This window comes from Diadema antillarum, unplaced genomic scaffold (assembly GCF_040938485.1).
Source record: "Diadema antillarum isolate AM-2024a unplaced genomic scaffold, OU_Dant_1.0 scf00000097, whole genome shotgun sequence".
In the NCBI taxonomy this organism is placed as follows: Eukaryota; Metazoa; Echinodermata; class Echinoidea; order Diadematoida; family Diadematidae; genus Diadema; species Diadema antillarum.
This window is the reverse complement of record NW_027270986.1, coordinates 1,481,244-1,506,433: the sequence shown is the minus strand read 5'-3', so window position 1 is coordinate 1,506,433 and position 25,190 is coordinate 1,481,244. Positions and strand designations below refer to the sequence as shown.

Sequence of the window (25,190 nt, the reverse complement as noted above, 5' to 3'; positions counted from 1 at the left end):
ATGCATACATGGTATGATTTTGAAATTGATAGGCAGCGGACTTTCTGAGCTAACCTCTGCACAACTTTTGCGGAGAAATAAAGAAACAAAGAAGAAGAAAGAATCCGTACAGATACAGAAGGTGATCCGAAGGATACTCGGATCACCTAACTAGAGATTGTAATTTGTCATCACTGACAAATTAAGGTGATCCGATTTTTTTTTAATCAATGATTCGAATCCTGATTGCAATATGCATGACCATACAGGTTTCATCTGTGTTTAGAGGCATTGGCCCTGTGATGTTTGGGTTCTCACCTAAGGGTAAGTGAGCTAGTGCTCGATAAAAACAATCATGTGTGTTTTCACATCTGGAAAAATTCCTTCCCATAGAGATAACACGTCATGAAGATTCAGAAAAAAGTACCCGGTACGTATGGCGTACGTTTGACACCACTTTGCACAGATAAGATGGCATCTGAGCAAAAAGCAGTTATTTTGTGGAATGATTCTTGTAATGGTCTTTGCGTGTGCGAAATATGGGAGAGATAGGACATGTATTCATCAAGATACAGGATGAAAAATTTGTGACCTTTGTCCCTAATTTACATACCCAAGATGGTGTCCGATCAAGTACCGGTAGTTGTTATTTTGTGAAATAATGTACGTGACATGAACTAAACATGTGCAACGTGTTGGGCTGATAGGGGCTGTTTTTCATACGTTACTGCAAAGAAATTTGCAGAAAGAAAGAAATATGCAGACCGATCTTTCGGTCAACGGCTATGAAAGGAGAAAATGTACCATTCATGGCCGTAGCTTTGAGGATATGTGAAGAAAAAGTTGTGCGTAACTTGTTTCATAGAGCTGTTCGTAAAGTTACAAACAATTTACGAGCCACTGGTGATCAGTTCTGGATTTCTATGCTTATCAGGGCCCTGTTGCATAAAACCCTTACCGCTGGACTTACCGCTCCTTTCTAGCGGTAAGTCTTCAAATTAGCGGTAAATTTTATAATCCTTGACGCTGATTGGCTGTGACGCCTAATTTTGACGGTAGTTACCATTGAAATTCAATGGTAAGTTTTATGCAACGGGCCACAGAATTTCAACTAGAGATTGTAATTTGTCATCACTGACAAATTAAGGTGATCCGATTTTTTTTATCAATGATTCGAGTCCTGATCGCAATAGGCATGACCATACAAGTTCCATCTCTGTTTAGAGACATTGGCCGTGTGATGTTTGCATTCTCATTTAGAAAAGGGAGTCATATCTGCCATCTTTGGTACCAAATTCTGTATACACTGAATAACGAAGATACAGCAATGAATACATATGACCTTTGACCCACCTTTGCACTCCCAAGATTGCATCTGATGAAATAGTGGTTATTTTGTGAAATGATTCTCGCGACATCGTCTATACGTGTGAAAAATATGGGAAAGATAGGACAGGTATTCACTAAGATACAAGATGAAACATTTATGACCTTTGACCCTAATTTACATTCCCAAGATGTCCGATCTAGTAGTTGTTATTTTATGAAATAATGTACGAGACATGAACTAAACATGTGCAAAATATGGGGGTGATAGGGCGTGTTTTTCTTGAGTTATTGCAAAGAAAGTTGCAGAAAGAAAGAAATATCTCAATACATAGAAGATAAGCTTTAATTTCAACCAATTTTTTATCGTCATCCCGACATCGTATGAAAAAACAAAGGAAACTAAACGATAGCGCAAAGTCTCAGCTACAACATATTAAAATCTGGGAGAAATTCACCGAAGGGTAAGTGAGCTAGTGCTCGATAAAGACAATCATGTCAATTTTCACATTAAAGAAAATTCCCTCCCATAGAGATAACACGTCATAACGAAGATACAAAAAGAAGTACATATGACCTTTGACCTCAATTTGTACAGACAAGATGGCATCTGAGTAAAAAGTGGTTATTTTGTGAAATGATTCTTGTAACATGGTCTTTGCGTATGCAAAATATGGGAAAGATAGGACATGTATTCACTAAGATACAGGGTGAAACACTTATGACCTTTGACCCTAATTTACATACCCAAGATGGTGTCCGATCAAGTAATTGTTTTTTTATGAAATAATTCACGTGACATGAACTAAACATGTGCAAAATATAGAAGTGATAGAGGCCGTTTTTCTTGAGTTATTGCAAAGAAAGTTGCAGAAAGAAAGAAATATCTCAATACATCGAAGATAAGCCTGAATTTCAACCCAATTTTTTGACGTGATTCTGACATCGTATGAAAAAACAAAGGGCACACTTACGGTAGCGTAAAGTCTCAGCTACAACATATTAAAATCTGGGAGAAATTTACCGAAGCTTAAGTGAGCTAGTGCTCGATAAAGATAGTCATGTCAATTTTCATTTCCAGAAAAACTGCACTCCCATAGAGATAACACGTAAACTGGTCAAATTTGACAAGATTACTTTCAATCCATTTTTACGAGGTGATACCGTTATCCAATCAAAATATTGTAATTTTATGTTTGAAAGAACATGAAATAAGCTACATCATACTGAAATCTGGGTGAAAATTGACAAAGGACTAGTGAGATATGCTCGAATGAACTTAAAATTTGATGACGTCATTTTGAAAATTTACTTTTTTTACTTTATTAAGAAATTTGATATCTTTTAATCATTTTGTCAGCATTGCCACCCCATGAAATGACATGTACAACTCATCAGCTTTCAAAATATGTACAGAAAATGGGGGGTCACCGTCCATCCTGACGAGTAAAATCGGATTTAAAATTGGCAGTTTTTTGGCATAGTTGCACTGTATATCGCCATTGACGCGCGCGCGGAATTTCAACTTTGACGGGCCCGTATGACGTCATATTGAGTCGGATTGACTTGAAACTTGGTATAAATATTCCTTAACATTTCAGACATCCGATCAAAGTGAAAAAACTGGAAATTTCAATTGCACATGAGCTGTGCGTGCGTATATGCGCGCGCGCGTACGCGTCCGTCCGATTTTTTCAATTTTTCAAAAAATGCTCCAAATGGTCTGAAACGTGTGCAAAAAAATTTTGAGCTCGATTGGAGCATACAAATATTTCAACGCGCGCGTACGCGCACGTTTTAAGAGAAAATATGAATTTTGAGAACATGAGTAGAATGCGCATAATTTGAAATATATGTGACGTAAATTTCATTGAAAAATTTCATTCCATTAATGAGATATGATTGAGAATGTGTTTTCATATAATGACGTCATAGTGACGTCACGGTCCACTGATCACAATGATACATTAGATTTGTCGTCTTTGGGACATGATGCATACATGGTATAATTTTGAAATTGATAGGCAGCGGACTTTCTGAGCTAACCTCTGCACAACTTTTGCGGAGAAATAAAGAAAGAAAGAAGAAGAAAGAATCCGTACAGATACAGAAGGTGATCCGAAGGATACTCGGATCACCTAATAATTCAGCACAAGAACTGATTGATCACCAGTCACTCGTGAGTCGATGGTAACTTTACGAGCAGCTTTTATGAAACACCCCCCTGAACTCCCGGGCTTTCCATGGTAGTATCGCGTCATCGCGTCGCGCGGTGCTCTTTCTACAGTGCATGTGTGCTTAAAGTGTGTGTACGTGCCAAAGAGTATAGAAGCGCACGCGTGCGCTTCCATGCTCTTTCGGTCGCGGTGCGATATGCGACTCTGCACGGTACCCGCAGTGGGTCTAACGTCTATGTTGATACATGTGAACATTTTGCATTACGTCAGCTATTGCGTGACAGTGCAGCGACAGGCTCACAAATACGACTACTTTTTAAGACAAGACCTTTGTTTGAGACTGACAGTTCGATCTGTTTGTGTTCGAGTACCAGGTAGGTATTAGTCTGTAAACGCAGGAATGCCCAAACGCAGATGTTTGGGTTTTTAGAACAAAATTTCATGTGTGTTGTCGTTATGCTGTTAGTGACAAATCTATGCGTTAAACGTTAGAGTCTTATCAGTAGTACAGTAGTATCGCTGGCCTCAGCTCATCGTATGCACCACAGTTCAGGCCCTATTCTATACTGTAAGCTGTTGTAGTGCGCACATCCGTGCGTTTACTAGTAAAATGTCAGAGCATCAAGAAGTTGCGTAGGTTCTAACGTTAGACCGTGTTACCTGAATGGGCATGGTGTGAGCCATATCATGATTGAACCTACGTAATTAGAGTTGACGTTGACTAAGAGGGCCCGTGATTCGCTTCTGGGCGAAATGCGGATGCCATTTACCAATAGCTAACACCACGACCAATAGAGGGCGTATTTTACATTGCTATGTAACGGTGGTTCCTGTCTCTCTTTCATTTTACGCTTTTTTAGGGGGCATGCAGGGGAAGAAATGTACTTTGGTCCCTAGGACCTTGTTTTGTCATACAGAAGTATCATTCCTGTTTATTCATGAAATGTAATTGAAGAAAAATCATTTATTTTCCAATATGCAGTCCCACAATTGCACGTCACAACACAAGCTTGACTTTTTGTGTTGAGCTAACTAACTTCACTGAGACTGAGAGTGTGAACTGTTAACTGTTAGAGAGAAAGAGATGGATGGTTTTGTCGGCTCAAACAAACTTTGAAGGACTAATTTTACAGATTGAAGAGTAAGTGGCGTTAGGCCTAACATGTTAGGGTTCTACTTCAAAAAAATTTTTAACGCATTGACAAGTGATTACCGATATGCTTTTGGCAGTTTTGTAACCGCAGCAGCAACCCCATACGGACAAATACGTTACAGCGCCCTGCGACGGGGTTAGCAGTTTTGCTGATAATTTGAGGTCTAATTAAAGCACAATTTGGTTTCTGTGCTGTGTGCGTGTGCGTGCTTCCTATCAATGATGAACATGAATCAGAATGAAAATCACAGTTAACTCCATAGATTCGTGTGTTAAGAAGTTTGCGCTATTGTTACTAAGATGACCACCATTGGTGGGCTCCATGTGGGGCTCCATGGTGTGCTACCTTTGTTTGCATGTGAAATTGTGAGAGTTTGGCCTCTTTTTATGAATGAATAGTGTTGCCTTCTATGGTCTCTGTTAAGTTCTGCACATCTTTTGACTACTGTCTGGTGTAATATTCATGAAAGTTTCTGACTGCGTTGTCTATTTCTCTTCTATTTTCAGTTTTGCTATCACTGGTGGTGGTAACTGGAACCAGCGCTAGCCAGCAACACCTTCGCCACAGTATAAAGTGTATACAGCAAAGACTGCCTCCGCTTTTACCTTGTTGGTAATGCTGGAAAGTAACATTAGTTCTTAACTCTGTGTCTAGTCTTGTCCAGACAGATGGGTATTGTGTTTGACTCAAAGCTCTACTGTTATATAATCTATGTTAGGCCAAATTGGCATACTTCAGTTTATCACTCATGTTGTTACAGAAATCTAGGCCTAGAGTTTATGCTTATGGATTTCTAGTTTTGAATTGTTGGTGCTATTAATTGTTTGCACATAAAAAGAGGAATATATAGATTATGGGACAGTCTGAAGACTGAAGTGGGCAAGTATGGAGTATGGTAAGTTGAGGTGGTGAGTTTAGAATTTTTCCCTTGTCGTGTCAGACAACAGATTGGGTTGAGCATAAACCTTTTCAGGCTATTGTGCAAAACTGTTCAAAAGAAAATAGAAGACTTAGCAGAAGGGTATCATTTCATATTAAGGGTCTCAAAATGGAGAATGAAAAAAGTTGTTGGCCTGCTTTAGTTTAAAGGATGTCAGACTCACAAAATCTTAATCATTGGATCTGTAAGTGCTTTTTAGAGGGTCAAATGTGAAGATGCTGTAGAGGCTTGAATGGAAGATATCTTCTAGGTATGACGCATGTCATGCAGTAAGGTTTTATGTGCGTTGTGAGTGACATGTGTGGATAAATGAAATTTTAGGGGCCAATGTTTTTTTTGATGCATTTTTTTTACGGCTGTTAAGTTTTGATTGGTGTTCCATTTGTGGCAAAACTTAGATAGTATATGACCCTTGGAGAGTTGAAGGTCAGTACAAGGGAGAAGTCACAGACAGGGGTCAGCAAATTTTGGGCTCAATGTTGTGCTGCTACTCTGCGTTTGTGTAATGGCTCATAATTTCTAATCCATAAGTCTGTTATGAAACGTCGATGGTGATGTAACAGTTTGTGTCAATTCTAAACATATGGTGGTGCAATGTTATGTATTGATTATTCTTATGTTATAGAAACAACAACAATTTTTGCATATTTTATTAAAAAAAAGAAAATCTTGCATATTTTGTTGCTTGATAAAATGATACCTTTTTCGCTTCAGGTTTCCTGAATTCCAGAATTCCTGGTGCACAAAGCATCATTGGGATCTGTGGAGGACCTTGGCCAGAGCAAAGTGGTAAAGTGTGTTGTGTCCAATTACTAGTATTCACTGTAGCACGATGACTTTTAAATATTGCTTATTGCACAATGCCATTTGCTTTGAATGCTGTAGAGGCAGATGGTGTTTTTTTTTTCTTTTTTCTTTTTTCTTTTTTCAACAGGAGCGGAATTGAGTAGTGTGTTGCAAGGACACCAGTACAGGGATACCATGTCATAACGAGGTCGATGGGATTGCAATTTTCCCTTCGTTATGTTGAAACTGGTGTCTCGTTATATTTGTTTGCGTCTGTTTGCCATTTTATGTGCTAATGAAAATGGGGCCAGTAAAATCTCGTTAGGGGTGTGTCGCTGTGTTTGGGTCCATATAGTGGGGTTTTTCTATATTTGTAATGCACTAAGGATAGTATTGCAGTTTAGCAGTGGGCTGATGAAAGACAGAATAAAACAAACAGTGACATTAATTGAGTGGTGCAGACAGTCATGTATGTGCCGCTGTTGTGCTCTATTTCTTCAGTCATCAGCACAATGTGTGACTGCCTTGGGTTTCGCATGGTTTATTCAAAATAGTGCTAAAGACATTGGTGGCTTATGTAAGTGGCGTTGTGCAATGAAAGTGAATAATTGTTGGTGTTGAATAAAATTAATGGTGCTGAGGCAATTATATTCTTTAGTGGGGAAAGTTATTTTGCGTTGCCAGTAGGCACAGGTGTTTTGGCAGGAGTTGTGATTTTGTAGACTATTGTCAGATACCAGTATTTTTAACTGAGTAATATGGCAGTTTTGAACTGATGAGAGGTGGAGTAAAGCACAGAATGACTTCATTCAAGTGGTGTTCTAGTGTGCTGAGCGTGCACTAGTTGTGCTTCTATTTTATCAGTCATCACCATGGTGCAAAATTGCACTAGCATTGTATGGTTGTGTTAAAGTATTGGTAGTGCAGATGCATACATTTATAACAAGATGCTGGTTAGAATGAGGAAAATATTATGGTCCCACTGACTGTGTTATAACAACAGGGTTTCCCTGTATATGTGTGCACAGTGAAAAATGTGTTGTAAAGCAAGATTATAAGTTTAAAGGATGGTTTTCCTTTTTTAAAAGAATTGTTTTAGATTGCAGGAGCAGTTAAATAATTTCACAAAGATTTGTATGAAAAATTTGGGTGTTGTACCTCATATTCCTCTCAGGTATGTATTTTCAGAATATGTGTACTTTACATTATTAGTGGTCTCTCCTTAACATGAGGTCCTCAGGACCAGAAAAATGTGCCTGTTATAATGAAACCTTGTTATACCATGGTTACAAAAATAATACAACACAAATGAAAACTACAATCTAGGACCACAAAAAATTACCTTGTTATAGTGAACTTTATTACACCAGTGTTAATTTTAATGAGTGTTCACTGTGCAGGTATTGTTGTAATATTTGATTTTTTTCTTTTCTTTTCTTTCTGCAGGTACTGGTTGCCCTGGAAGGAGGTTTTTGTTGGTGTTTGTTGAAGTACGTTTGTGTTTGTGTTTGTCATTTGTTGAATCATCTTCATCCTACATTTCATCTCATACCATTTCACCTTCATCGTTGAATATTCATTGAATATTCACTGAGATTACATCTGGAAATTCATCCTGGAATTCACGGACTCATCCCTGAAATATCTGAAATATACCTGAAATACCTGAACTTTACCTGAAATACCTTAACTTGAACTTTACCTGAAACACTTGAACTTGAACTTTACGTGAAATACCTAAACTTGAACTTGAAGAAAGCTGAGAACAGAAAACTTCAGAGTGCATGAGAATAAGACAGTATCAGAAGGAGAGAAAGTTTCAGAATCAGAGACAGAAAGAGTTTGAAAGAGTCAAAGAGAAAAAAAGTAAAATTAAAGAGAGGAAGAGTGAGAGTTGATGAAAAAAAGAGTAAAAATTAAACAATAACAGAGTTTTAAGGAGTGTTTGAATGAAAGAGTGTATTCTTTAAAAGGATAGTTAAATACTGAAAAGAGAATTGTTGTAGAGTAGGTGAGAAGATTGCTGAGAATTTGAAAATAGAAACAGTTAATTTGAGAAAAGGTGTTTTAGAGTCCAGAATACACAGTGAAAGGTTATTAAAGAGTGCCATCTTAAGACAAAAGCATTATAGTTGCGTTGTAAATGTTATTGGGGTAGACAATATTGCACCTTCAAGGATTGTTTCATATTTGATATATTCTGCATTGAAAGTTCCAGCAAATAATTCAACTACAGTTGACAAGAGTAATAATAAGGTGTTGAAATTTTGAAGGAATTGTTAAAAGTGTGAGAAGCAATTTTATGAGGCGAGAAGTATACTCATAGTTTTAAGTATAAATATAATCCGATATCTTGAGTCTTGAATGTTAGATAATTGTTAATAGGGTAAAAAAAATAATTGAAGAGCGCCTCTTCAGACAAAAGCTTTCTAGTTACATAGTAAACGAAGGGAGAAACAATAATATTGCACCTTCAACGGTTATTTATGATTATTGGGCTGTGAAAACAAAAGCACAATTAGTAAAAGACATACCTTTATTGCGAAAGAAATTATCTCAAGAGAGAAACATTACAGTTTCTTTTATTTGCAGGCTTAAAATAATTGTCAGTGAAGACAGAATAATTGGTGAAATTGATTTTTTTGTTGCAAAAAGCTCTATCCTAAGAGAAAAGCATAAGGGAGACTAATTATTGTGCAGTAAAGACAAAAGCATAATTGGTTAACTTTAAACCTTTATTGGAAAGAGCATAATCTCAAGATAAAGGCGGTTTTCCAAATATAACGTCATAATAGCTGAAATACGTGTAGGCTGATATCATAAAAGGAAATTGGCATAGCTTTTCCATAAGTAGGAGTTGAAGCACATAACAGAAAAAGAGCGCCACCTGTTGGTAGAAACAAATTAAACAACAAATACATCGCACAAATAGCGCCACCTATTGGTAGAAACAAGAATCGGTGTCCACCTTCTGGAAGTACACATTGTGCAGTGGAATACAGTGCTGTTCACATACATTATTACAACTTTCAAAGCAGTTCAATTCGACAATTTTGTTATCAATCACAGTACTAGTGGAGTAGATGCGATTCATATAAGTATAGTGATTTAAGGAATGTAACTATTGTTTGAACAGTCGATTGATATACTTTTATTTGATTATATAGGTACCATATGTTTTCAAAGATTTGAAGCCCTGTGGTTTGACAATGGAAGCAAGTGAATTCAAAGATATTATTGGTGATATCCTAGATATCCTCCATAGTTGTGACTTGATGAGAAATCTAGAGGTCAGTGAATGTGATGCATGTTGCAATGTGATCAATGAAAATGATAGCAGAGTACTTTGTGAGGATTGTGGCAAGCAGTTTCATGTGATGTGTACAGGAACTATTTGTCATGAGGCTAGAATGTGTGATGCAAGGTTGATTTGGATATGTGCAGCATGTGGAAGCAATAATATTGCACATCGCATCTTTGACAAAATTGGCATTCCCTGTCATTTCAATAGATACGAGCTTCTCGAAGACCTTGGTGATGAAGATTTTCATGTTGATGTTTCACTTTCATCATGCAAGAGCAACCAGAGAAAGAAACGAACCAAGAGACTGAAAAAAAGGTATGTGAAAAGAAAGAACAAACGTGGTGTTCTAGGAATGACAAATGTGTGTGTGGAGGAAAGAGCAGATTGTGAGAGAAATGAATCGGATTCGACATTCAGGACAAATCTGACCAAGAGCCAATTTCAGCCATTAGAAACTGCAGTTGGTGATGGTTGGACAACTGTGAAATCGAGGAAGACAAAAGTGACAACATCCCAAAGAATGACTGACAATCCCAAGACCAAGACCTTTAACAAAAGCTCAGTGAGATCAGTAAATGGTGTGCCTCTCCAACCTGGTGTGACCTACATTGGCAAAGCAATGAAAGCCTACTATCTTGAAAAACAGAAAAGAGCCAAGACCAGCAAGGGCAAGAAATCAAAAGTAGAAAGAAGGCAAAAAGAACCTGGTGAACTCGTGAAGCGAAATATGAATGCAAACTTGGACACAGAACGAAATGATAGTCTGCAGGTATATACTGAATCTATATTGAATGTATATTCGAAGTGTGTTCAGTCACCTCATGTTATGGCAAAATACACTGAGCAAATCTATGCAAAAACACAGAGAAGTTGGGCTGATGTGGCTAAAAGCACTTTGAATATGAGTAATGAATGTTGCGTACCGAATGGTGATCAGACTACATGTGCCTTTGTCCCTTCCACAGACATTGAAAAAGAAGTTTGGAATGTGAACAGGCTGTATGGAGGTGGAAATGCACGGCAACCAAGAAAGAAAGGTCGTTTCACGAAGATCAACAGACAAAGTGTGCTACCGGTACAAAATGCTGACTCACAGGTGCGTGATAATGGAAAGGTTAAACCTGACATTCCTGAAGGAGAACATGTAGCAAATAATGAAAAGTTGTGTAAGAATGAAGCATTTGACCACGAGGACAGTGATTCCACAAGTAGAGACAACACAAGCTCGAATGATACGTCCAAAGTGAAATGTGACAGAATGCACAATGTGCATGAACTGAACTCATGTTACAGTGGAAGAAAAGATGTTGAAAGTGACAGACAAATATCAGTGAAGGAATTGTTCTCTGTGAATTCTTGTACAGATGGAAGTGTTCACTCTCCATGTCACAGACCTGTTTCAGCTACACAGTGTGCTGAAGTTTGTAATGATTCAAAATTCTTGCCTGAACGTGAAAAAATTACTAATCCATTTGACAGCATAGTAATGAATGATGATTCTGCAAAAAGTGCTGACCACCATAATTCATATGATGTACAGGAATCGACAGTACATGTATTAGATGATGAACCAGCTGCAAGTGATTTAGAGAATGAAGAACGTGTCTGTAAGCCTGTTTCACTCTCAAGTTCTGAATGTGGTAAAAGGCAATTATACCCTATGACCAAAACAATTGCACAAGGAAATTTTAATCAAGGTGATCAACGATTTGGTTACACTGCTGGCAAACAATGTGCATGTAATTCCCTTGTGGCTGTTCTCTTCACCCAAACAAAGAATGGAATCGAAATGAGACCTCGTGATCTTGATCAGATTCTGACACTTGGGAATGAGTTGTATTATTACATAAAGAAGGATTCACCATTGAATGAAGAGCTTGTAATGATAGATGAATTACCCAAGGAACTTCATATTCTGGATGAAAACTTTCAAATAACATATGCTGAATCAAAATATGGAGTGTTGGATGGAAATCAAAACAATTTGTCAAATTTTGGTGCTTTGTCATTGAGCCAAGCCTTAGAACAAGAACTGTGCAGATATGATGCATGTCTTATGAATTTTGCTGAGAGTACATTTGCAATCATTACACATGACAACGGTTATTATGTATTTGATTCTCATTCCAGAAGTCATGATGGATACTTGGTACAAGATGGATGCAGTGTCTTGCTTAGCATTTCATCATGGCAAGGTATACAGGTACACTGTTTGAATTTGGCAAAATCAATGGCATGTGATTTACATACTACTCAGTTTGAACTAACCGGTCTGGCATTAGAATCCAATTCTAAGAAAAATGCATTGACAACTAGTGGCTCCAAGAGATCAAACTTAGTAAATACTGCATGTAGGAATACAAATGATCAAAGTAGCAGTATTTCAAAACATTGTGATCATGTTAAAGGAATTAACAGTGATAGCTGTAAGACTCAAAATGAAACAAAGAAAAACAGAGTAAATGTAAACAGTGATGACTATGGAAATGAGAATGAAGTTGAATTTGTTTCAGTTGAGAAGACAACAGAAAAAAGAGATCAAAATTTCAAATTTGTGCCGATTACATACGTAGACAAACAGTCTTTGTGCAATAAATTGAATTTCAGTTACAGTGGTACTGCCAATGAATCAATGGAGGATAGAAATGAAAGTTTGTGTATTGGGAAACCTGTAAATATCAAGAGAGTTATAGGTGATGGCAACTGTTTTTACAGAAGTATTGCTCATGTTGTTACTGGCAGCGAAAGAAACCATTTCATGCTCAGGAAATTCAATGTGGCACATTTACTGGAAACGGGTGATTTATTTAAAAATGTAATAGACACAGTGAAATATCAGAGTGTCAGGGACTTTGTACTTCAAGAGAAATTGATGGATTTAGGAACATGGGCTGGTCACACTGATATTAGTTCAATGGCACATATGCTAGAACGTGATATATATGTGTATGATGATCGAACAGAAAATTGGCAAATACTGTCTGCAAAGAAACCTGGATACTACAACAAAGTAACAACTGAGAGAGGCATATATATTCTGTTCACTGGAGGCAATCATTTTGACGCAGTGGAAAGTGTAACTACATCTAGTACTTTGGATGAGAAATTATCTGTATTACATGTGAATTCAGATACAAGTGTAGAAAACAAGAGGGAAAGTCATGATGAATCATCTAAGATTACTAAAAAGCTGACATTAAAGAAATGCAGTGTTAGACTGAAGAAAATGACATCAAAACAAATAATGGTAGCAAACCTGCAAGAGACACAAATTCCATTACAAAACACATGTGAACAGACAGTAAATGTCGATATCGATGCATCTGAGGTGAAACAAGTAGGAGAGATAAAAAGTATTAATCTCAAGTACAGTCCTGTGAATAAATCTGATAGAGAGAAGTTTTCTGGCAAATTAGGTATAAAGGTTAATGACAAATGTAGCAGTACTGATATGCAAAAAGATATGGTAGAAAACGATGATATTACTTTTCTGTCACAACCATTGACTATCTATAGAATTACTGGTGATGGAAATTGCTTTTACAGAGCTATATCATATGTCACATGTGGCAAGGAAGATTCACACCGTGATGTTCGAAAAGCAATAGTTAAACATATTTTACAAAACAAGCAAGATTATGTAAGCCTTTTAAGATCAGGATACACAGATGTTGTAAAATACATAGCAAAGGAAAGAATATTCAACAATGGCACATGGGCTACAGAACTGGAAATAATGGCCTTATCAAATCTACTAGATACCGATGTTTATATATATGAAGAAAACTGTTCAAAATGGAATTTATTTGGTGCAAGCAAACTTCAGTTTGGAATTGTTACATCACAAAGAGGTATTTACTTGCAACACACAAATGGCAATCATTACGATGTTGTAGAATCTGTATGTCCAAGGATCCAAACATCAAGTTCATCCCAAAACTTGTCAAGACCACAAAACATTACTGATTTGAAAACACCTGTGACAAGAAAGAGAAAACTCAAAACAAAGAGGAAACTTACAAAACAAGTCGATGATTGTCAAATCAATATGTTGAACAATGAAGTATTAGAGAATGACATGGAACCTGCAGTTAAAATGAGTAGGCACACTGAAGAATCTGAAGAAGTTCAAACTACTATGCAAACTACAAAAAGGAAAAAAAAACGGAAAAAAGGGAATGCTAAAGTTACCAGACGAAAAAATAGAGATCAAATGAGAGCACGGAGAGAAAAGAAAAAAATTGAGCAAAGGCAGTTTGAAACAGATTTTTTATCTGATGATCAGTCTTTTCTATCCCGCAAACATAAAAATGCAGCTGCAAAGAAAGTAAAATATCAAACAGATGTTACTTACAGGTTAGAAAAGAAAAAGGAAAATAAAAAGAAACAAAAAGACAAGTACTCCTTGGATCCCACTTTCAGAAAAAGGCTTAAGAAACTGAGGAAAGCTAGATATCAAAACAATGCTTTATTCAGAGAAAGGCTTAAGGAAATGAGGAAAGCTAGATATCAAAACGATGCTTCATTCAGAGAGAGGCTTAAGAAACTGAGCGAAGCCAAATATCAAAATGATGCTTTATTCAGAGAGAGGCTCAAAAAACTGAGGAAAGCTAGATATCAAAACAATGCTTTATTCAGAGAGAGGCTTAAAAAACTGAGGAAAGCTAAATATCAAAGCAATACTTCATTCAGAGAGAGGCTTAAGAAATTGAAGATAGCTAATTATCGAAATAATATTATGTTCAGGGAAAGATATAAGAAAATTATGAGAAAAGTTGCAAGCATTAAGTACAAGAGAAATTCTGTGTACAGACAGCAGGTTGCAAATAGAAACATCAAACGAAAAAAGCAAGAAAAAATGAATATGAGAAATTGTGATTATGTTTTGAAAAAATATAGGGAAATAGTGTCACACGGCCCTGAATATGTATGTTGTGTATGTTTGAAATTATTATTCAAAAACCAAGTACTGAAGTGCACAAAAGCAAAATATAGTGATTCGAAATGCATAAAAGAGGAGTACTTGCATACATGCAGTAATGGCTGTGATGTTGACTGTCAAATAGTAAAGTCACCAAGAAATTCTTTATGGATTTGTTACACTTGCCACAGGAAGTTATTAGCTGGTAATATGCCTTCTGAAGCTAGCAAAAATAACCTAGAATTACATGCTATTCCTGCGGAACTTGAAAATCTGAATCAGTTAGAAACACATTTGATTGCACTAAACATTCCATTTATGAAAATTTTGAACTTGCCTAAAGGAGGACAATATGGAGTACATGGCCCAACAGTTTGTGTACCTTCACGCACAGATGAAACTGTAAAGATATTACCTCGACCAGAGACTGATGACCAATTCATTCGCGTAAAACTGAAGAGGAAATTGTCGTATAAAGGACATTATGAATATCAGTTTGTCAAGAAAAAGAATGTGCTAGCTGCATTGGAATATTTGAAGAAAAATAATAAGTGGTATTTTGATATTGCCATAGATAACGAATGGAGCTCTGATTTATCAGAGGAAAACAGTCAAGCAGCTTGTGTTAAACTGTTGGATTCAAGTGAAACTAATGATGATGACGATGATATAGAGGATGATCAAGATGGACGATTACAAGGCACTCAATTAGACACATGTTTACAGAAGGTTGATATGAGGCAAGAAGTGCTTGATCAGTTTTTTGATGATATTATATGTTGTGCACCTTGTGAAAAGAATAGTCCTGTATCACTGTTGATGGATGAGAGTAATGAGGCAAAATGTTTTCCTGTCCTATTTCCAACAGGCCAGCCAACATTTCATGATACCAGGTACACTGAGATAACACTTGGTCGTTATTTACATAATCGTCTGATGCATGTAGACAACAGATTTGCAAGAAATACAGAATATATCTTTTTTGCTCAGTGTATTTATGAACTGCAACAAATACTTTCTAATGTTTCTATAGCTCTCAGAAAAAGCTCAGAGGAAATTGATAGTCCTGTATCGATGCAATGTTCAGATCTAAAAGATGCAAGAAAGGTTCGTGAGATACTGGATTCAAATAAAGGATACAAATTCCTGAAACAAATACGGGGAACACCTCCATACTGGCAGTCTACACAGAAAGATGTATTAGCAATGGTTAGACAACTTGGAAAGCCTACATGGTTTGCATCATTTACATCAGCTGAAATGAGATGGCCTGAAGTTATTAATACATTGCTAAATCAACAAGGTGATAGAAGAAAAGCAAATGATTTAGATTGGACAGATAAGTGCAAATTATTAAAGTCGAATCCAGTGACAGTAGCTCGTATGTTTGATAAACGCTTTCACGCATTTTTGAACAAAGTGATTCTTTGTGAGGCACAACCTATTGGCAAGATAATTGACTACTTCTACAGAATTGAATTTCAACAGAGAGGATCTCCACACACACACTGTTTATTCTGGGTTGAAAACGCACCTAACTTGGGTATTGACAAAGATGAAACTGTGATAGATTTTGTTGATAAATACATATCTTGCAATATTCCATGTGAAGATGAAGATGAGGAACTAAATGAAATAGTGAAGAATGTTCAGCTTCACTCAAAGAAACATTCAAAATCATGCAAGAAAAAGGGAACTACCTGTAGATTTAATTTTCCAAGACAACCCTCTGAGAAAACATTTATTGTGAAGCCTGATGATAACCCAGAGTTTACTGAGGAAGCCCATGACATTCTGTCTACAGTGAAGAATTCATCATGTATGGAAGGGAAATATGATAATGCTAGACAGCTCTTTGAAGCTCTTGGAATGTCTCAAAAGGAATTTGAAGATGCCTATAATGCCGTAGCTACGAAAGAAGATATAGTCATGAGAAGAGATCCAAAAGATATATGGGTGAATCAATATAATCCATTCTTACTCAAAGCTTGGAATGCTAATATGGATTTGCAGTATATAACAAATGAGTATGCTTGCGTTGTTTATGTTGTGTCATACATGTCAAAAGCAGAAAGAGAGATGAGTTTGCTCTTGAAGAATGCAGAAACTGAAATGAAAGAGGGCAATGAAGATGCTCGAAAAAGTATGAAAGAAATAGGACATGTGTATATGCAAAACCGTGAAGTTTCTGCACAAGAAAGTGTATATCGTGTTTGTAGCCTGAGATTGAAAGAGTGCTCAAGAAAAGTAGAGTTTATACCTGTTGGACCAAACCCTGTGAGAATGAGTTTACCATTGAGTGTTATTCAAAGCAGACGAGACGATGATGATAGGAGTCCATGGATGCCAAACAGGATTGATAAATATAAAGCCCGACCTGATGGTTTTGAATTTGAAAATATGTGTTTAGCCACATTTTGTTCAAAGTATAGACTACTCAGTGAATCTGATATGAAGGGTAAGAAACAGAAGCAGAATGTGTTCAAATTGAGAGATCAGCTGGGCTATGTACAAAAACGATCAAGAACGAATGATGCTGTAGTGAGATATCCTCGTTTTTCACCGACTGTAACCCCAGAAAAACACTATCAGAGTATACTGCAACTATATTTGCCATTTCGTACTGAAAAACAGTTAAAACCTGATCAATTTTTGACATATCAGGAATTTTATCAAACTGGATCTGTAAGAATGTTTAATAAGAATCTGGAAAGTGTCAAAAGTATAGTGAATGAAAATCTCAGTCAGTATGAAAAAAATGCTGATACAATTGACCAAGCACAGGAATATCTTGAGAAATTTGGTCCACAAGAAGATGCATGGGGATTACTCTGTCCAGAAACAGAAGTTGAAAGATATGAAACAGCTAAAATCCATGAAAAAGTTGAAGATGCTGATAATGAATTTAGAATCCCCGATCTTGAGCCTAAATCTAGGGAGAAAGAGTCATACGGCATAGAATTTAGATCATGTAGCATTTCGAGAGAAGACAGTAATGTCTTTTTAAGAACTTTAAATAGCAAGCAGCAAATGGTGTTCTACAAAATACGACAATGGTGTCTTGACAGAGTTAATGGAAAAGAACCTACAACATTTCAGATATTTGTGACAGGTGGTGCTGGAACAGGAAAAAGTCATCTTGTGAAATGCATATGTAATGAAGGGACAAGAATTCTTAGCAGAATGATGCATAATCCAGATGATATTTCAATTATGAAAGTAGCTCCAACTGGAATTGCAGCATACAACATTAATGGTAGTACTATTCATAATGCTCTGTCCATACCCATTTCTGCTACACTACCTTACCAACCACTTGGAGAAGAAAAGATAAGTCATCTACGTAATCAGCTGGGTCAACTGCAGATACTAATAATCGATGAAATATCCATGGTTGATCAGAAGCTATTGTGGTATATACATGGACGTTTAAGGCAAATAAAGCAAACACGTGATGATGCTCCATTTGGAAAGGTTTCAGTTATTGCAGTTGGAGATTTCTACCAGTTACCCCCAGTAAAAGGTACTCCTTTGTATAAAGAGACATTGCAAAGTTTTTTATGGACAGACAACTTCTCTTTAATTAACTTGGAAGAAATAATGAGACAAAAGGGTGATGCAGAGTTTGCTGTTCTTCTGAACAAATTAAGGATAAAAGAAAAGCAAGATGAATTATCTAGTGATGATATAGCAGTTCTTCAAACATGCCAAACTGGAGAACAATGTGAGGATGCATTGCATATATATTCTTCAAACAAACAAGTAAATGACTGGAATAAAGTAATGCTTCACAAGAAATGCACAAACATCATATGTATTGATGCAGAAGATTCTGAACTCGGTGATGAGGGTAAAAACAAAAAATGTGACAAACCACGGAGATGTACTAAAGCTTCTTTACCAGCGTATCTTTGGATTGCTGAAAATTCTAGAGTGATGCTTATCAAAAATGTGAATGTGACCAGAGGTTTATCAAATGGCTGCATTGGCACTGTAACTGACATAGTAAGAGTAAATGAAAATGCAAGACCTACAATTGTGTTGGTAAAATTTGACAATGAAAAAGTAGGAACTCAGTCCATTGAAATGCAACAGGAATCAATTGGAAAAAAATATACTCGGAAACAATTTCCCTTGAAATTAGCATATGCATGCACAATACATAAAGTACAAGGCATGACAATGGAAAAAGCTGTCGTTTCTCTGAAAAATATATTTTTGCCTGGACAAGCATATGTAGCTTTGAGCCGTGTTACATCATTATGTGGACTAACGATTGAAGATTTTGATCCGAAAGTTGTGTATTGCAATCCAACTGTTAAAGAAAGTTTAGAGAACATGTCAACATTTGTTGAAGAAAAGAACATTGACAATGATGTCTCCATTGCAACTATGAGTATAATGTTACATAACATTCAAGGTCTTAAAGCACATTTCAAAGATATCCAATCAAATGTCCTATTTAAAAATTCTGATATTATTTGTTTAGCTGAAACTTGGCTTAATGATGATATTTTTGATGTGAATTTAGATCAGTTTAAAATGTACAATCAGCCCCGGTCAAAATCTTATTCAGATGAAAGTCCCTTATTTTCTGCACTGAAAAATCAAGCACATGGTGGAGTTGCAGTGTATAGTAAAATCAAATCTATTAGTAGGCTGGATTTACATGTCAGTAATTTAGAATATATTACATTTGCAGTAACTTGTCCTTCATCTCTCATTTCAGTGATATATAGACCTCCTAGATATGACAAAAAAACATTTTGTGAGAAACTGAACAGATTACTTATAGAATTGCAGCAAAGAAGTAGAAAATGCATAGTTATTGGTGACTTCAATGAGAATCTCAGACAAGGTTCAAGTGATTTATGTGTGCATAAATTGATGTGTTCTTATGGATATCAACAACATGTGCTTGATGCTACTACAGAAGGTGACACATTGATTGATCATGTATATAGCATAGGTATTGATGCACTTCACACTGAAGTTATTCCACTCTACTACAGTTATCATGAGGCTGTTAGAATTCAATTTTAATGAATTTCCTTTTCATTAGTAACACTGGAAGTTTATTCAACGTAATTTCACATATACTCAAATCACTTAGAATGTATCTTTATTTTTCATAAATATTTCATTTTGTATTACGGAATAAGGTAAACAGAACAGTGTGAGATGAATAGAGTATACAACAATAATGACACATTATCATATTGATACATTACAATGTCTAGTCAAAGTGATCTAAGTGAAATGATGTGCAATGACCCAAAGTGCAAAGAATTGAGGGATCCACTGAAAATATGCTTGTGAGTATGAAACGACACATGAACAATGTAAGCAAGACTAGTGAACAGAAAACAGTGGCATTGCAAGACAAAAAGTGACTGGACTAACTTGAAGACAACTGAACAGACAAGACATAATATGACAGAAATAATGATCGTTGATCTCTGTTGATTTATTCCTTCTTTCTTTCTTTTTTTGGTAATGCATGACATGGTGAAAGGAAAAGACAAAAATTTCAGCATTGCAGAAATGACTGATAGATATTCTAATCCTAAACCTAAGCGCATTACAGCTGTAGTGGCGATAACATATTGAGTGTCAATACCAATTGTAGATAAGATTTATTAATCCTGTTTCACAGAGTGGTTGTGATTCAAGTTGTTCTTGTCTGAAAATTAAAGCTTGGAAATGTTTTGGTTGTTGCAGGCAAATTTGAGAAAGAACAGAAAACAAAATGGAACAGGTATACTATTCGAATAGAACAGACAAGAGACATAATAACGATGTAGTAAAAAAATACAACATTGCCTAGAAATTACTGCTTTCACTTTATGAAGCTTGATTTTGCATAATGATAATTTCAGAAGTGCAATGTAGGCTCCTGTATTTATTCAGAAAGTCAAATGTTTATAATGATAAGCTTGTTTTATTGTGTGATAAGTGTAAAGACAGAAGAAAATGAATGGAAAATAAGTAATGAAAATTTGTGTATCTAATGCAGAATCTTGATGTGCATTCATGTGTTGTAATATATATCAATGAATACTTGTACATGTAAAACAATACAAAGTGACATGTTTGACTGATCATGTATAGCACAGGATTTCAATCAATAATGTATGTGGTCTATGTGTAGCACAGCTTTTTAGTTAATTGATTGCTATGGTTAATTAGTCTTTGTTAGCCATTGTAATGCAAGGAGCTGGTAATATAATACTTTAGCCTTGGACTATTGCATCTAACCTCTTTATAGCTTTGCTTTTGCCCGATGAAGGTTGGACTGGTCTGTGTTTATGCGTGACATGTCCATGCTTTCATCCTACTATCTTAAGAGGTAAGTTTTTCTTTTCTTCTCCCCTCTCATTTTTTCTATATCTTGTTTAGATATGCACTCTAACTTTTGAGAAAGGCAGGCTCAATCTTACTCAGTGTTCAGCTACTCAGTGTAATTATCTCTATGGAATGTGTGTTCCAAAACTTTATGAAATGCAGTCCATTGAAGAATGTATCTACAGAGTTGTTTCTAATTAGTCAGTTTTCTGAAAAATTTCTGATCATGTTTCTTTCACTATAAGTGCGTGTCGGAAACTATCAATTTCATATTGCATGCTTTTCACTGCCACTGGTATGATTTTCTAGACCCACTGTCAGACCAGTAACTTTTCATGAATGGACCAGTTGAAAAATTGAGTTAGTGTACAGTTTGGCATATTGTATATGAATCTATTTTTAAGCACTTGGCAAGAGCTACTCTTACAATGGTAGGAATAGAATTACAGTTCCAGTTCTGTTTGAACCAGCTACATATGTGCACCAATTTGTTAGGCATACGCTTGTAATAACAAAAAGTAATAATAAGATAAAAAGATTAAAAATAATACAAAAGCTATGTTATACTGTCAATGTTTCAGTGTCCTTGCATTCACAAGTTATCACTAAATGAAATTGATTCTATGTGTCTGAAATACCTATTCAATAAATTAACAGTCTATAACATTAATTATACTGCTAAACATTTATGCTTTTCTCCCATTCCACTAACAAATTCGTATGCTTGTATTTCAGCAATGTTAAGGGCAATATCCTGCATTTGCAACAGAAGACATATCTTTGTGGCCAGGCCTTGCTGAATAGAGAGAACGTGCCAGCGTTGCATTGCACTTTTGGTATGACATGGAAGCTAAGAGTCTACTGGTTTAAAAGGCTCAAAGCCAATGAATCAGAGCACTTGCTGATCACATCTCTCTCTACTGTGTGGATGACTGTCAATCTTGGATCAAACTTTATTCAGCACGCAACACACCAGATCAATAACTAAAAGTGTCTTGAAACTTTCTGCCTCTTCACTTTGAAGTATTACCAAGAGCAGTCAACAATATTCATCATGAATGTAAAAGCACAAAGTATAATTAATTTTACATGATTGAAATATTGTATAGTCATTTGATGTCTGTTTGCTTTTTCAGTTATAATGAAATTCAGATATTATGAAATAAAACTGTTGGTTCTGTACTGAAGATTTCATTATAACAGGAGTCCACTCTAACTAAATAAAGCTATGTGTATTGTGACACACCTTGTTATACCCCCGCCACACGTAGTGTGAAGGGGGTATATAGGAATCACCGTGGTGTTGTTCGGGCGGTCAGGTAATGTTGCGTCACGAACTCCTTCTACAGTTTTGAAGCAATTTAAACCATGATATTGAGGTATAGCTGTGCAAGACATGTTTTTTGTGTTTACCAAAACCTTGTGGATTGAATAACTTCCAATTGTTTTTTAGCAATTAATTTCAAAACTGGTATCTATGATGATCTATAGGTGTAGTTATGCAAGACACTCTTTGTGTTTGTACTTGACAAAGCATTGCCAAGGTAACCGCATGTTTTCTTCAAAATCTTGTAGAGTGAACAACTTCCACAGTTTTGAAACAATTGAAATTAAATCGGTAGGCATTATAGTCTTGAGGGATAGATGTGAAACTCATAATTTCTGTGGTTGTCAGACAAAGTGTTGCCATGGTAACCATAATTTTACCAAAACTATGTGGATTAAATAACTTCTACATCATTCTAATAATTAAGGTCAAATTTAGTATGTATGATGATCAGAAGGTGAAGTTATGCAAGACACCAATGTGTTATAAATGTGTTGCTATGGTAACCACTCATTTTTGCATCAAATTGAACCATTTAATCTATGAAGGTGAAATTTGGTGTGTATGATGCTCTTTAAGTGTAGTTTTGCAAAATGTCCTTTGTATTTGTATGTGACAATGCATTGCCATGGTAACCACATTTTTTTTTTAAATCCTGTGGAGTGAACTTCTTCCACAGTTTTCAAGCATTTGAAGCCAAATTTGGTAGGCATTATGGCCCTGAGGTATAGATGTGGAACACATAATTTTTGTGTTTGTCACACCCACACACACATTGTTGCCATGGTAACCACAATTTTACCAAAACCTTGCAGATCGAATAACTTTTCCATCATTCAAGCAATTAAAGTCAAATTTAGTATGTATCGTGATCTAGAAGTGTAGTTTTGCAAGACACCAATGTGTTAGTTTAAGGAAAATGTGTTTCCATGGTAACCAAACTCATTTTTTTTTGTATTAAAATAAACCAAGCTCTGAAGGTCAAATTTGGTGTGTATGATAGTCTTTAAGTGTAGTTATGCAAAAGGTCCCTTGTGTTTGTATCAGACAATGCATTGCCATGGTAACCACACTTTTTACACAAACCTTATGGAACTCAATGTCAACTCTAATTGTACAACAAACTAAAATTATTCTGATAGGATACATTGTTATGTTTTTTTTTTTCTGCTTCTTCATCCTCTTCTATTACAGTGATGTACTTGTATCTTCAGTCTGTATGCTTTGATGTACAATTGTAAAGCGCCTTGAGCATTTAATCAAAGTAGAGAACGGCGCTATAGAAATTGTATGTATGTATTATTATTATTATTATTATTATTATTATTATTATTATTATTATTATTATGTTTGTTCGGGTGATATACTCATACCTCACTCCAAGAAAGGAATTCTTTTCTATGTCATTTCATGTGTAACGAAAATTCCGGATATTAGTATACATGCAGTCTTTCCCAAAATAATTTATTGTCAAGCCCGTCAGTGATGCGGGGAAACTAAGGGATCGCCTGCGGCATCTGTCCATTCGTTGTCAGTCCGTCCGTCGTCCATCAGTAACGCTACAAAAACTGAAATAACTTTCTACTGAGGACTTCAATTTCAATCACACTTGGAGGGGAGAGTGGTTTACAAATACACAATTTACCAAACATCAAGTTCACCTCAAGGTCAATGAACTTTAAGGCCCAAAGTTTTTACGGTTTGTTTCGATTGTGGGTCATAACTTTTGATGCCTATGTAAATTTGTGACCAAACTTAGATGGTAGATGTCCTTTGCGAAGTTGAAGGTCACCACAAGGTCAAAGATCCCAGACAGGATCAACAAACTTTAAGGCCTAAATGTTAAGTTTTTAAAGCTCATTTTGATTATGAAAACTGTCGGTCCCCAGCATTTCATTATAACGGGGGTGCACTGTACAATCATTGCAAGCTAGACATAGCCTGGATGCTCAGGTCACTTCCTGTCTGCAAAGTTATGTGATGTCTGGTTTGTATATAAATTAGACAATTATGAATAATTACTGTATGACAGGCAGTCATTTTGACAGTTACTTAATGTATGCAATATTCTATAGCCAATCAAATAGTTTTGCCTTTGTGGCCATAGAGAGCTTGCCAAGTTAATTTGCAGGCCCCAATATTTAATGAGTCTTGACCCAACTACCATGAAGTGAACACCTTGTTCTGTCTCATTTTTTGCTCAGACCTGACATGTGCTTGCGTATCAGGCACAATTGGATTGACAGTGATGAGTTTGACTTTTCCGTCAGTCCCGATGTAATTTCCATGGAGCAAACATCTTGTTGTATCGTCTCAATTTTTTGCTCACACCTGACATATGCTTGCGTATCAGGCACAATTGGATTGTCAGTGATGAGTTCGACTATTCCGTCAGTCCTGAATTAACTTCCATTGAGTGAACATCTTGTTGTACTTACTGTCTTAATTTTTACTCGGACCTGACATGTGCTTGCGTTTCAGGCACAATTGGGATGTCTGTGATGAGTTTGACTTTTGAAATTCTACTACTACTGTACACTGAACATGGTCTACATAAACTCTAGTATGCAGGCACTCACGACATACAAGCACCGCTACTAAGGGGCATAGCTTTATTGTTCGGCCGTGCCATCGATCTAGCTTTATGCGCTGCATTGTGCTCCACTCCTGACTACGACTGAGCATTGCCAGCATACCACAATGCTAGGTTATTGTCTGCATCATTTGGCTTCTACACTGTCATATCATTGTACCTGCCATCAGGACTCGTGCCCGGGGGTTCATTGTTCCCGTTTTGTTCGATGTGATGGACAACGCCCAGCACAGCAGTGTACAACAGTGTCAGTGGCTACGCCCCTCTATCATTAACGGCCATGGTTTGATCCTACAATTGCTAGCTAGCGCCTAGACTACCATCTACCGACTGCTACA

General features: G+C 36.3%; 1 protein-coding gene and 1 long non-coding RNA gene across 3 annotated transcripts; both read left to right on the top strand.

Moving 5' to 3' along the window:
* The first annotated feature begins 3,766 nt into the window (after positions 1-3,766).
* Positions 3,767-9,978, top strand: LOC139718577 (uncharacterized). The gene is made up of 5 exons (XR_011710040.1): positions 3,767-3,856; positions 5,143-5,248; positions 6,291-6,365; positions 7,809-7,852; positions 9,874-9,978. It is a non-coding gene; the product is annotated as an uncharacterized lncRNA (long non-coding RNA).
* Positions 9,979-10,477: 499 nt separating this feature from the next.
* Positions 10,478-21,996, top strand: LOC139718576 (uncharacterized). 2 transcript variants are annotated; one of them, XM_071630044.1, is made up of 3 exons: positions 10,478-10,762; positions 11,797-20,936; positions 21,668-21,996. In XM_071630044.1, exons 1-2 carry the CDS (start codon positions 10,668-10,670, stop codon positions 19,628-19,630), a joined length of 7,929 nt encoding a protein of 2,642 aa, XP_071486145.1. In that variant the 5' UTR covers positions 10,478-10,667; the 3' UTR covers positions 19,631-20,936; positions 21,668-21,996. The 2 variants fall into 2 exon arrangements, with proteins under 2 accessions (XP_071486145.1, XP_071486144.1); XM_071630043.1 differs by lacking the exon at positions 10,478-10,762 and having other exon boundaries at positions 11,124-20,936.
* The last annotated feature ends 3,194 nt before the right edge of the window (positions 21,997-25,190 follow it).